Source organism: Sander vitreus, chromosome 7 (genome assembly GCF_031162955.1).
Source record: "Sander vitreus isolate 19-12246 chromosome 7, sanVit1, whole genome shotgun sequence".
Classification (NCBI taxonomy): Eukaryota; Metazoa; Chordata; class Actinopteri; order Perciformes; family Percidae; genus Sander; species Sander vitreus.
The window spans coordinates 12,222,727-12,236,943 of NC_135861.1; the positions used below are offsets into that span (position 1 = coordinate 12,222,727).

Genomic DNA, 14,217 nt, shown 5'->3' on the forward strand with positions numbered 1-14,217 from the left:
AAAAAAGCTTACTACTTCAATATTCACATTATTTCAACTCCACTTATTTACGGAGGGAAATATTGAAGGCCTATTTAGTTTGTATTCCATCTACTACATTTAACGGACTTATAGCCTACTTTGCAGATTTAAATTTAACAAACAAAACACATGATAGTTGGCTATGTGGTGCATTGTTCTTAATTAAAGTAGCCTACCAAGCAGTAGCCTACATAGGGTAAGTTCAAATCAGCTTTTTTAACCAACTGCAGCATTAAAATGCTGCTTGTAGGCTACATTAATACATCAGCAATAATTACCATCAAAAAAATTTAATGGTAGGCCTTTCATTTGCTGCTACTATTTTTGTACTTTTGCTTTTATCCAGGGTTTTGCCTTGAGTATTTAGCCTAAAGGATCTGACTGTGTCCTCCACCACTGTAAACCAGAAAATAAGTTGTCAGCCTGGTCGATATTCAGTTAAAAAATACGGAATAAGCCCATAAACTACTCACACAGAAACTCCCTCCAGGTGCAGCTGTCAGTGTGTCCTGACTCCCAGTAATATTAGGGGGGAAATATTGAAATCAATGATGGCTCCAACTCTAACAAAAATATAAAAATGCAATATTATCGAGTACTCTTAGCATTTGATTTAATCTGAGATTATTTATGCATAGAGATGTCCATAATAATCATTTTATCTGCCTTGTGTGATGAGTTTATGGGAAATTGCCCTTCATAAGGCAGTACACAATTTTGGTCTGACTTGTGTGGGAGTCAGAGAGTGTGTGGGTGGCCTTTGGCATGAGTACAATAGGCTATAGGACTGATAGAGAAGAACAAGTACAAGATGGCAGCCCAGTTGTGGTGGATGAGGACTTTTTTTGAAGCCTGGATGTCACATAGGAGTTCAATGTCTGTGTTTGTCTTCACCCACGCTGAGAGAGGCAGAAGGACAATACAGGAGGCCATTTACTAGAAAATAACAGGGAAGTGAGTGCAGGCCATTCTTGTTTTTACCACAGCGTCCAGACCACACTGAGCCTACAGTCTTCCTCCAGACTGCCAAATTATCTTTTTATTAAGTGCTGAATAAAAACAAAACACTTGATAAACGTGTAAGAGAGATGCCAAAATACCCTGTAACCTCCCCTTCTTCTGTTTTATTGTTAAATCTTCCCACTGTCATATTACTCCAATAAAATCCATATAGGGTCATATATGGATTAAGGAGTGCCTTATACCTACAGTATATGCCTACTGTAAATCATGAACCCACAAAATAAATACACCACAGGTGATGTGCTTCTATTGTTGCAATCCTTGACTGTCTCTCTTCCTATAACGTCATTTGTTTGCTTAAAGGGATACTCATACTTTTTAGCAAATAAGCTGTTTGATCAACTTCCTGTTGGGCAATAAAGTAACTTGTATCACATGTGATTCCAGTGTGACATTAAGAAATGAGACTGCTATCAGTTGTCACGCTGCAATAAACAAATGTTAGGCTTTGTCTTTGAAGAGGAATGGTGCAAATACATCTTAATATTCTCAATCCCTTTAAAGGTCTTAGTGATTTGTTCTGTTTTGTTGATAACGGTGACACAGCACCATCCAAATGTATGCCGCCTGGACAAGCAGATTTTCTCTCTGTGGGCGCTTGTGACGACCCACAGGATGCTCAAAGCTGTGGGGGTTGTTGTCGGGGTGGGCCAGTCTCCCACAGGGGAGGTCAAGTCATTTCCTGCTCTGAGAGACCTCCGTCCCTCACAGCTGTCAGTGCAGTCAGAAGCCCACCTCCCACATCTGTAACCCCCCTCCTTCTTTTGCTTTTTTCAAAGATGTGATGGATTGGTCTGAAGGAACTCCCTCATGCTGCTGCAAAATTAAAGATGGTTAATCAAAGCTGGACAGAAATCAAGGCCCTGTTGATGTTTTTTTTTATGAGCTCAATTCCATTTAGGACAATAAACATCAAGGTTGAATCAGGAATCAACAGTGATTAAAAAACAACGATAATAATTTCGGAAATATCAAACTGGATTGGTAGAGCAGATCAGTGAAAAGCAGATAAGCCCTGAAATGAGAAATATCTCAGAAGATAAATGTCTGCCCACTACTTATTTAACAGTGTCTCAAGCTGGAATAGGAAATGAAGTAAGTAGGTGTTAACATACGTGTTCTATGGTAAATACATTTGTGTAGGTTGATGTGCTGACATGGTGACACAGGGAATTCTCTTATAGAGGAACCAGCTGTGTACAAACATGTAATAGTAATTAGAGCCCCGTTACAGACTGCAGACAGACAAGCCTACTGCTGTTTTCAAAGTCACTGTCGACTGGTCTTATGTTTGAGTTTTACATTCCTTTTAATCGTTGTTCCTGTGAATCAATGTTAGAGGTTGTAACAAATAAAAAGACTTAATAAGACAGTAATGCTTATTAGATGGAAACATTTAAAATAGATGATTAGGTCACAATGCCTCAGTTATAGCTGCTAATGTGTAAGAAGTTAAAATGTGTATCCGTTAAATGTGTTTTTGAGTAAACTCTGTAATTGCGCATCAGAGCTGAAATAATGGGCATTTCCATGGAACTCTGGAATGATGTTGTAAATGTGTAGAGAAATTGTTGATGTTGTAACCAGAGAGAAATTCTAATGAAAAATATAAATTCCACCTCTTTGTTACCACCCACCACTTCCTTCAGCCTGACATGTAAGTCATGTTTGATGTTTTTATTTCATAGTAGACTGCCAGAAAGTATGGTATGTAGTAGAAAGTATGGCTCCTCAAATGTCTGAGTGGGCTTCGCATCGTGGCCTTTGACCTCATCCTGTGAGGAGACCGCTCAGTTATCAAAGAACCAACAGCCACCAGGAGCAAGAGGAGGACGGCTGAAGAGTGATGTTTGTGCTGCCTTTGATTGTTGGGTATCTCAGGAACTGCACTAATGGCCAAAAGAAAACACTTTCTGTGGAATTTATTCTGATGCCAATTGATTGATACAAATTAAACAAATAGCATTATAGGCCGCTTATGTTTCCTGTGAATAAAATGTAGCTACAAGCAAATCAATGGATCAGAGGTGGAAAACACACAATATACAAACACACAGCTTTATGTGTAGTGGTGCTGTCCCTGTAAAAGATAAGAAAGCAAAATACTTTTTTCCCCCCAGGGTACCTACAGAGACAGACAAAACGGAGTCAGTGAGAGGAAGTGGCAAGGATTAAAGTGATTTAAACTCTATGACATCTGATTTCATGGGGACAGCTTCAATGAAAAGCACAGATTTGAGCATGAAAAGAGCAATTCTTTACTGATGATGCTACAGCACTGGAGGCCTGGGCAGCTTCCCTACCCAAGTTTTCAGTCCTCAATGTGGGCAGAGAGTCCGCAGGCCCAGTGGGAGGCCTTCCGCAGCCCTGTGAAGTTGATCTCCAGTTCATTAAGAGTTTCAGTTGAAATGAGTGAGGATGGAGGGAGAAAAAAGGCTTTTCAAAGACAATACAAAGAAACGTTAGAAACAAAATATGGGCAAGCGATTAGACTTTTTCAATGACTTCTGCCTCACCATCAATAACTCCACTCTCTCTCCCTGCCCACACATCCGCAACCTCGGAGTTCTTTTCAACAGCATCTTCTCCTTCGAACACCACATCAATCAAATCACCAGGACCCCCTTTTTTTTAACCTAAAGAAGGTCCATGCCTTCATCACATCCAGAATTGACTACTGCAATAGCATTATTTATGGTACATTATCCAAAGTCCTAAATAAACTCCAGTACATCCAGAACTCTGCTGCTCGTCAGCTCACCCATTCACGCTCCTGTGACCACATCATCCCTGTCCTCCAGAATCTCTACTGGCTCCCTGTCCCACAACAGATACAATTCAACGTCCTTCTACTCACTCACAAAGCCCTCCATAACCAGGCCCCCTCCCATCTCACTGACCTGCTTCACCACCACACTCCTTCCTGCAGCCTCCGCTTCTCTAATGCCAACCTCCTGTCCCCAACACTCAGGACCAAGCACAGACAGAGACAGGGGGACAGAGCCTTCTCCATAGCTGCCCCGTCCCTCTGGAGCGCTCTCCATTAAACACATCTGCTACTGCAATGATCTCTCCATGTTCAAATCACAAGTCAAAACTCACCTTTTTAGAGTTGCTTTTAATGTGTAATTAATGTGTGTGTATTTTTATTGTGTGTATTTCTTTTTTTTAAAACTCTGTAAAGTGTCTTTGAGTGTCGTGAAAAGCGCTTTATAAATAAAATTCATTACTATTATTATTAGTATTTATTTATTATATTATGTCCCTCCTCAGTAGCAACTCTCTAAATAAAAAAAGAATATATTTTTTAGCACTATCATCAGGTCTCATCTGCTCATCAGGACATGGACATACTGAGTTGTCATTCTGGGTAAACAGTTGTGACAGAAAGACACTGTCAATATTTGCTTGTGTTCACAACTTGTTCTGGTCAGTCTTTTTTGAATCACCACATGAGATACAGGGTCACCTTTCAGGAGGGCAACAGAAAATAGTCAAGTTTAGTGATATTGTTATTGGACTGCTGATTATTTACTCTGTGTACGTGCACATCATGACTCTATTGTGCAGAGTAGGGTGGGGGGGCGGGGGGAGAGAAATGACGTTGCCGTCTGTGTTTTCATGCCCTACAGATTTCCTCAGAAAACCATGGTATGATCTATGGTCTTTTAGTGTGCCTTTCCCACAACATAGCTCAGAGTTCTGAGGCATGAAGTCAAGCTTCCTTTTTTCCTCACTCTATCTCTCCTCTTACTACCACCATCCTCCCTTTTCTTCTCTCACCTTACTTACTCCATCATTTCCTGTTGAGTCACCAACAGAGCCAGACTACACCATGTTTTACAGTTTACTGCTCTCTTCTCTGCTTTCCTCCGCCACTTCCTTTTTCAAAGATGCCTGTCTTGTAATGGAGAATAACGCAGTGTGACATTATAATAGCCCTCCAGCAGATATTACTGCATGAAAACAGGTAGAGTCCGAGAAAAGTCAAAGCAGATGTAGGAGGCTCTTCCTGGCAACATGACACTCGCCACAGCATGCCACCAGATATCATTACTGGGAAAAAATAGATCTTCTAGCTAAAAAGTGAAATTAAAGATACAGTGAGAAACAGATTCAGCATATCAAATAAAACATAAAATAAATCTTTATATAACCTTTCCAATACTATTACGTTTTAGTTGAATGACCTCTTTGGGAAATATTTCTATATTGCTATTGGCTCTTTCAGCTGCTTCCTAGTAAAGTGGGAGTAAGCGATGCTGTGGTGAGGTAAGGCGCTGCTTAAACGTAGGCAGTACGTGCCTGTGTGTGAGGGAGGCTTGAGGGCAGAGCTCTGAGAAACGAAAGGGCTCTGTGGTGGAGTGGTTGAGTCATTCAAAAATGCAGCTGCTGACTCAGTTTGCAAACTTGTTTCCAAGAGCACGACGCCAGTCTATCTGGCATATTGTGTGTGTGTGTGTGTGTGTGTGTGTGTGTGTGTGTGTGTCTGATCTGTACTTGTGAGGACCAAACGTCTTCATAGAAACAGGATAAGGGAACTCCTCCAGGTTGATCTTTATTACTTTAGACATAAACATTTAGACAGAATTAATTAATTAATTAATTAATTAATTAATTAATTAATTTAGGTTTCATAAACTATATGCTTTTGGTTTGTTCAGAAACCACTCAAAGAATTACCAAGCAGATTACGTCAAATGGAAAATGAAGCTTTGCCTGAAGGAGTGCCTATGTACACCACTGTTGTAATCCCATCCTGGCAACAGGTCAAAGTTTTACTGTGATTCAATTATTTCGTCATTTCTTCAGATTTACTTACACACCCTTCTTTCACAGTTAGTCTTATAGCTATGTCAGTCCAACTATCAACACAACGTGATCCATCTGGCAGTATGGACTCTGGGACACACTCCTGAATTAGTCATCCTGGATGTGTTGCAAGGTCCAAGAATGATGTGCTGTAATTGTGTTCTGAGGGTAATTAAGGTCACCTCCCTCCATGGTGGAATGTGATTTCCTGATAAAATTGTAGAGCTGTTACCTGAGTGTGGTACGATGTAAGTAATACAGTATTTAGAGAACTGTGAATTACCTGTTCGGCTTTACTTTCTTTTCTTTACATAGTATTACAATAAAACTGATGGCAAAAACAATAAGCAACAGATGCTTCTGGAAAGATATACTGCAGGCATCATCTGCTTCAGATGACATGCACTCCAGTCACTCAAAAAGCTCAATAGGCTATTTGTATCTGAAGCCCACTTGAGCAATGATAGCCATAAGCACAATGACCTGTCCCTGATCAATGGTCAATAAAGACACTGTGGCTGTTTTATCTACTGCCGGTGATTTCCGTTAAACTCGCATCATATTTGTAATACTTTGTAATCCTAGCTACAAAATGGTATTTAATTTCATTTATTATTAATTTCATTTATTTATTTTATTGTATTTCATTTATTTAGTCTCTGACGATGTAACTAGCCTAGCTAACGTTAACTGCGAACGTCTCAGCCATTTTATTTTTAAGAACGTTCCACAGCCGTGTAACGTTAGCTAGATGAGTCTCAAAGTAAAGGCTGACGGTTGTACTTAACATAGCATAGCATACTGTAACGTTATGTATGCTATGTTAAGTACAACCGTTAGATATAACATATATGAACTGCCACCGTGTCACCGGAACAGCTGATATGATCCAAACATTTCCAATAAACGTTATAACGTTAATAACACTAACACCACTGTGGTACGTGATTTATTTTCATGACTACAAACATATAAACTGAATCTAAAACTTGTTTTGATTCAAATTTACAATGTTGACAAGCATGTTCTAAATGTCTAGTTGACCTATCAGATTGCCTGGTCCGTTACTTTTTGTTGTTTGCTGCACGTTAGCTAATCTAATTAAAGTTGGTAGTATACTTAGCTAGCTAGCTACCCAAGATAGACGGCAAATAAGCATATCTTGATACATCTTGATTTCTATCTAAATCGCTCGAACTTGTTTTAACCTTATTTAGTTAGTTAGCTAGCTAGCTAACTAACTAAATAATGCTAATTCGGTTAGCTAGTTAATATAAATTAACGATTGCTAGCTAGCTAACCTTATCTCAGTTTGGCTAATGTTGACTAGAACTAACTGACGCTAGTTTTTTTTTTTATCGCTTAGCATTTAACAACCAATGGTTAGCTAGGCTAACGTTAGTTACAATTTAGTTACGCTAACGTTAGTTGCAATTTTCACTTTGTAGCTAGCTAGCTAACGTTACTGTCACCATGTTCAAGAAGTTAACAATCTGGTAACTTAATTGTTATCACCAGACTCAAGGGGGATCATAACGTAATTCATTATGAGTCGTCGATCATCTGCTGTCAGAAGTCAATTATTTGTGGATTTTTGTAAGTAACTGTTAATGCCGCTATTTATTTAGCTAGCTAGCTACATCTTGTGACTTTGTGACACTAACGCTACAGTCCGAACCAATAAGACACATAACTAGCTATAGCTGACTTTTTGTGATACAAACATGTTACTTAACGCTAGTGCAATGTTTCACATATTAATAATTTGCTTAATTTACAAAAATCTGACTAGCCAACTGTTAGGTATCTCTCACACCAATAATAGAAAATCACTTAGTTGTGAGATGTGACTTTTTTTTTTTTAATGCAGCTGAAACCGAGCTGAACAAACTGCAGCTGCATCATCGTAGATCAGAGGGAGCCAAGCGGGCATATACTGAGAAAACCCAAGGCCTCCTCTTCAGAGACAAGTAAGTGGCCTCCTTTATCTACCAATTCTTGTCAGCTCCAGTAACATTTTACAGATATTCAATTATGTTATGAGTCCATGCTAAATACCATCATTTTTAAATTCAGTGTGTTTTTAGTCATTGAATAAACAGTTAATCAGAACTACAGATTAGATTGAAGGGGAAGGCATATATACAAAGTTTTGGGCCAGAAACCCAAATCGGAAGTATCTTTTTTAGCAAACTATGCCAGTCTAGGATGCCTTGTAAATCCTAGGTAGTAAGAGTAGGGAGTAAAAACAACGGCTAATACTCAAAATAATTAGACTTATGTGACTTTTAAAGGCATCTGTTTTATGTTTTCATGTTTGACTGAGACATAACACCTTATGTCCTCTGTAAGTTTCACAAGTTTTGTCCAAACATTGTGTGTATTTATGTGTTTCTGTTTCTGTGTAATCAGACGGGAGATCCAGAGGCTCCAGGATGAACGTGAAGAGCTTTTACTCAGTCTCAGAGCCTCTCAGAGTTGTTCCAGTCGTTGGACTGATACTAGTGTTGTTCAAGACCTTACTGCCAAGTTGGCCTGTGGAGACGGAATATATGAAGAGCTGGAAGCAGAAAAAGGCAAAGTGGCATCTTTGAAAGATCAGGTGTAGTGTGTTTTCCCATAGACCATTCACAGAATGCAGTACAGTGAATTTCTCTTGCTTTTCTTAACACAGTTGACCCTACTTGTGTGCTTTTCTTTTCAGATTTTAAAATGGGAGAGGAAGTTGGCAGGACAGAAGACTGGCGGGGGAACTACACATCACAGTATGAAATCTGATAAGAGCAACTTACTAAAAACCACCTACTTAATAGAAAACAAACTGCATAGGGTTAGTGGTACACAGATAATTCATTTCACCATAAATTATTAATAATTATTTATTATTAGAATTTTTGTTAGCCTTAGTCTAACTACTACTAGTAAACACAAACAAAAATGTAGGTATGTTTCTATTCTAGGGTCTCAAATGCTTCAATACGACAATGACCAGGAATAGCGAGTTGAGGGAGGAGCTCAAGATACTGCAGGTTGAGAAGAAACAGTTCCTACATGTTCAAACTCGGCTGGAAAAGGTACATTCACTTAACATCAGTGAGTTCGTAAATAAACCTACTCATGAATGTCAGCAAGACTATAGGGATGATAGTGGACTTTGGGCAGAAGCAGGGAAGGAACTATGCCCGCCCTTAATATCAATGGGTCCTCTGTGGAGAGGCCGGACAGCTGTAAGTACCTTGGTGCCCACATCACTGAGGGTCTGACCTGGGTGCTGCATACTGACTCAGTGGTGAGAAAGGCAAGGCAGAGACTGTCTACATGAGACGCCTGAGGAAATTCCAGGTATCCCCTCACATACTGAGGAATTTCTTCCTGCATCATTGAGAGCGTCCTGACGGGGAACATCACTGCCTGGTATGGAAACGGCACCGAACAGGACCGCAAGGCCCTGCAAGGAGTGGTTTCGTTAGGCTGAACATACAATAAATGGCGCCCTTCCCTGCCTAAAGGACGTTAACGGGCGCTGCAAGAATAAGGCTAGGAGAGTCATTAAATATACAGTACAAACCACCCGGGCCCTTTCTCCATGTTGAGGTCGGAAATAAGGTACCGGATACACCAGGCCAGCACTGAGAGGCTTAGGAGGAGCTTGTACCCTCAGGCCAGATTGATTGAGATTCCAGAATGATGCTTCCATCCCTCTTACTTTTAGGTCTTGTTGAAATGACAGAATTATTTCTATTACATTTAATTAAATCACTTTACAACAGAAGATTTAACACCATTCACAAAGCTGGAGATGTTTGGGAATTGTGCCAGACAAAACTTGGCTGTTGATAGTGGAGATGTTTTGATGTGGGATTGGGTGAGTGAAGGGGTATTAAAGGGGTAATATTTAGAGAATGTTGACAGTTAACTGTATTATCTCATTCAGGAGCTGCATGCAATTCGCAAGGATATTTGTAACCTCATGACGAAATGCACTGAAGCCTTCAATGCCAGGTAAACCGTTCTGCAGCACTCTAAATCTAGGCCCATTTATTGTGACCCATTGTGCACAATTGTTAGGTTGGAGTACATATTCATTTGTTTACTCATCAGGCACAGCAAGGAATATGGATTTGTTTTGACAGTGAATTACATGCTTACAAAGAAGCAGTTGCTCATTCAGCTGAGCATGCTTACTGAGATTGTCAACCTTACTTACATTTCTTAATATCTAATAGAGGAACATCATTAAGTGATAACACACAACAAATGCATCAGAGCAGACTTCATTTGCTAAAGTTATACATTTGAGGCACACTTGCATGTGTCTGCTTAGCTTTTACCAATATGTTTCCCCCCTGGGTAACAGCTTAGATTTATGAAGATAAAGTACGTCCACTATGGATAACTGTCCAATTTGTTGTATGTCTATGGCTACACCTAGTGTGAAGAGCCATGAAAGACAGAGGATGCTGGTGGACCAGAATGCTAAAGATGTGGCTCAGTACATCAAAGAGAGGAGCAACTTGAAACGGGGAATGTCTCATTACTGCAAATTTGAGGTTTTCCTAGGCATTAAGGCTATTGCACGCAACAACCAGGACACAGACCACAAAAAAGGTGACTGTAAATCTCATGCTTTGAACACAAAATTAGTTGTGGCACCTTTCCTGTGAACTACTCATGTCACAAATTTGAAAGGATATTATTATTTGATATTCTTTTTAGTTTCAGCAATCTGAGTGTACAAAGTTCAATCATCCTGCTGTTCCCTTAGAGTGTGCCACTATGTCAAAGGCTGCTATGCCAAAGCTACTCAGCAAGTAGTTGTTGTGGACAGTTCTTGCCAGCCTTTTCCGCAGGTCATTATAAGCTTCATCATTATTGCTCTGATATTCCACGGCATTTTGAGATTTTTTTAGTCCTGAAGCACAGACTGTTTAACACATCAGACCACTGTCACTGCAGGCCCGTTTTTTGTGTTGACATCTAATCAAATGAACTAGTGACACCTTGTGTTTAAAAGATGTTACTGCTTGACAAAGGACAAAACGAGAAGGTTATTCTATTGCTATCTTTTATTCTTCTGAGAGCGCACATTTTTGAACACACACATACAATTAATTGTTGATATTTTACATTACAATATTACTGCAGTATAGACTAACTATGCTTATGTGATTTCAGTCTTTTTTAGCACCGGTTTATGCATTGTACTGTATCTAATTTAAAAACAATGTGCCATTTTAAATAATACATGCCTTTAGTAATAGGCTAGAGTGAAGACCCCTAAAAGTGCTTTAGTTTTTAGAGATACCCCTACCTTAGGCAGAACAAAGCACAACATTTGTCTTATTCTCTTAGGTCTCCCACATATGAACTAGATTCTTAAAAAATATATATTTTACTGCAAAAGTGGTTAAACTGACAGATATTGTGACACACGCCATGCATAAAAGGTTGAATGGGAGCTGATACAACTGAACTCAAATAATTTCGTAATGCAAATTCTGATTGATCCTAAATCTGGTGTGAGAGTGGGCAGGGGTTACTCTACAGGCGTGAATAAACAGAAAGTGAAGATCTTGATGCATTGAGGAGAAGAATAAGAAAAATATTTTTACGCTTTGTTCTACCTCCAGTAGGGGTATCTCAAGATTTTTGATGCCTTCCCACTAGCGTATACTAACGGTATGTAATAAACTGGATAAGGAGACGTTTATCAATACAAGTCCCTGTGGGAAGTTATGTAACCCAAGACTAATTTTCCACACAAAAAAAAGGGCTGTACGTCATTTCTTATATACAGCAACTCTTGTGCAAGATTTTCCCATTGGTTATGATAGATAAAGTAAGGACCTTGTGGTGTATGAGTTTCACTTCAGTTTCACATTTGTCCCCTCAGTGAAGCGCAAGCAATTGGAGTCTAAGGAATTGGGACCGGAAGATTTTGAGGATGCTATCAAAAAGATCCTCACAGAGACAGAGGAAAGTGACCTGGACAAACTTGTCAGGAACTTTATACAAAGTAAGTCCCCATTAAAAAAATTACTGAGGCAATGGAAGTTGTGCATTTTGTCAGCAATCAACATGTGTTGTGATATATTTCCATTAGTGGAGGAGCAGAACTACACTTTCCTGAAATTTGTCAACTATCAGCACAATGAAGCAGAGACCATTCAAAGGCAGATTTCTCAGGTGTGTGTGTGTGTTCTTGTTTAACTATATTCATGGGGTCCAAAACCGGGAATACAGTATACTTGTGGGGTCTGCACAGCCTTGTGGGGCCCAAAATACTGGACCCCACAAGGTTAAATGGCTGTTTGAGGGTTAAGACTTGGTTTTAGGATTAGGGTTAGAATTAGGTTATGGTTAGGGTGAGGGGCTAGGGAATGCATTATGTCAATGACGGGTCCCCACAAAGATAGTGAAACAAATGTGTGTGTGTGTGTGTGTGTGTGTGTGTGAGAGAGAGATAGAGAGATAAAGGACGAAGGAAAATGTAATTTTGGTTGTGTCTTCCATTATGTCTCGAACTGAAAGCTTTGCAATGAGAGAGAGATCTTTGCGGCTGAGGAGCAGCGGCAGCAGGAGCAGCATCAGGCTCTTCAGATGAAAGTTTCCATCAAGCGAGAGGCAATCGAGCAACAGCTGGCAGTTTATCAACAGCGTGTTGAGTTTACTGAAAAGCTCCTAGATCGGCTCAAAGAAGGTACAGCATAGGGCACCCCTGCATAATATTATCCTTTTGAATGGGAGCAACAGAATCATGGCAAATTGTATGATAGTTTAGCATTTTTTATCTGTATTTTCTCACTCGAAAACGCACATTGTCATATATAAATAGTATATATACTATGTTAATTTCTAGTCCCAATGCAACACTTACTTAAAAAGTATATTGTCTTATTCTATCGTAGAACCCCTGAAAGAAGCAGCATGCAGACTGCACAATTAAAAATGAACACTGCTGGAATATTTGTTGCTTTGTAAATTTAATGTAATTTACATCAAATTTAGGGAAATGATGTTCTAGCAGATAAGTATGTTTGCAGGTGAGCAGTAAAAACAGCCAGATTTCACCTGCCTTTCAATTTGATTTGTCCCCGTTTAAAAATAATTAAGTATAGACAAGTACAGTAACGTGGTAGACAATACAGGTTCCATCTACTAGTGGAAGATAAACGGAATATCATCAGTCTTGTAGAAATATTGTAACTCTTTGATATCTCACAACTACTTTTACTAGGTGTTAAATCATTGCTTCAGATCAGCTATGACAGCTCTGAGATCTGCGACCAGCTGGGCTCCTCTGATGGAGTCCAGGATGAAAACATCGTAGAGTACCTGAGAAGGGCGGAGAACAGAGTCAATGAGCTTCTCACTCTGCAGTCCTTTCTCCACTTCCAGCAGAACCTCGACCAGTGGGTATGTGGATATGAAACGCCTTGTCAGGATAGAGATTCAAAATACTGTCACAACAACCAGTACAAACCAGATGAAGCTTCAGGCCTCTGCGTATTGAGATCCGAGTTTTCTGAAATTCCAAAAACCATCGGGGTCTTTTAGCAACCTCATATTTGTGAAAAGAAAAATGGAACATGGGAGCCTAGAAACTTTTTAAAATGCCAGTTGCTGCTACAGCATATTAATATACTTTCTCACCTCCAGGACATTGACAGCCTCAGTGCCATTGCTGGGCAGCTCCTGGGAATGACCCCCCCAGCTGTAAACTTCACCACTGCTTCTGCGACCCCTGCACCTGCGTAGGTGTTTTTTTAATCTTTTTTAAGTGTGCAGGTATCAGACATGACACTCAAAGATCAATGATATAGAATAAAAAGTCACAGGCAGACGTCTAGCAATACCAATCATCCTCTTGTACACTTGAAAAAGCTGCACATATGAATTTGCAATCTCTGTGATGCCTCAGTGATGACCCAGACATGGTGGAGTCACTGCTGCTGGTTGCAAAGGAGCCAGTGAGTAGACATGATCTCCTGAAACTGGTCAATACGAAGGTGAGTATAACTGAAAAGATTTTCAATTTCTTCAAATTTCTTAAAAATATGTACAGTTTTCTTGCTTTTGTTTTGGTAGTTGTGGTGTTGGCGTAGCTTCATCATCTGCCTTACGTTTACCCAGAAGTCCTTCCACAAATTTGTCCATGCTTTGCTAGCAGCGCAGCCGAACCATGCATTATTTATTTATATTTAAATAAATATAACCGTTATAACTCCGGCGCCCCCCCCCCCCACTGCAGCTAATTTCATGAGATTTACTATATGCCCTGGCAGACATTACAAAAAAAATGTTTCTTTATTATGTATCCCTCAGATTCAGAGGAAAAAGAAGACAGACTGAACTGATGTT

The 14,217-nt window shown here is 39.7% G+C and overlaps 1 protein-coding gene across 1 annotated transcript; it reads left to right on the top strand.

The window, feature by feature from the left end:
* Positions 1–7,403: 7,403 nt before the first annotated feature.
* On the top strand, positions 7,404–14,208 carry LOC144520711 (outer dynein arm-docking complex subunit 1-like). Its single transcript, XM_078254649.1, has 14 exons — positions 7,404–7,452; positions 7,727–7,826; positions 8,269–8,458; positions 8,561–8,686; positions 8,817–8,930; positions 9,791–9,858; positions 10,289–10,464; positions 11,750–11,872; positions 11,960–12,042; positions 12,388–12,556; positions 13,094–13,272; positions 13,516–13,610; positions 13,778–13,865; positions 14,182–14,208. The coding sequence occupies exons 1-14, from the start codon at positions 7,404–7,406 to the stop codon at positions 14,206–14,208; spliced, it is 1,587 nt and encodes a 528-aa protein (XP_078110775.1).
* Positions 14,209–14,217: the final 9 nt, after the last annotated feature.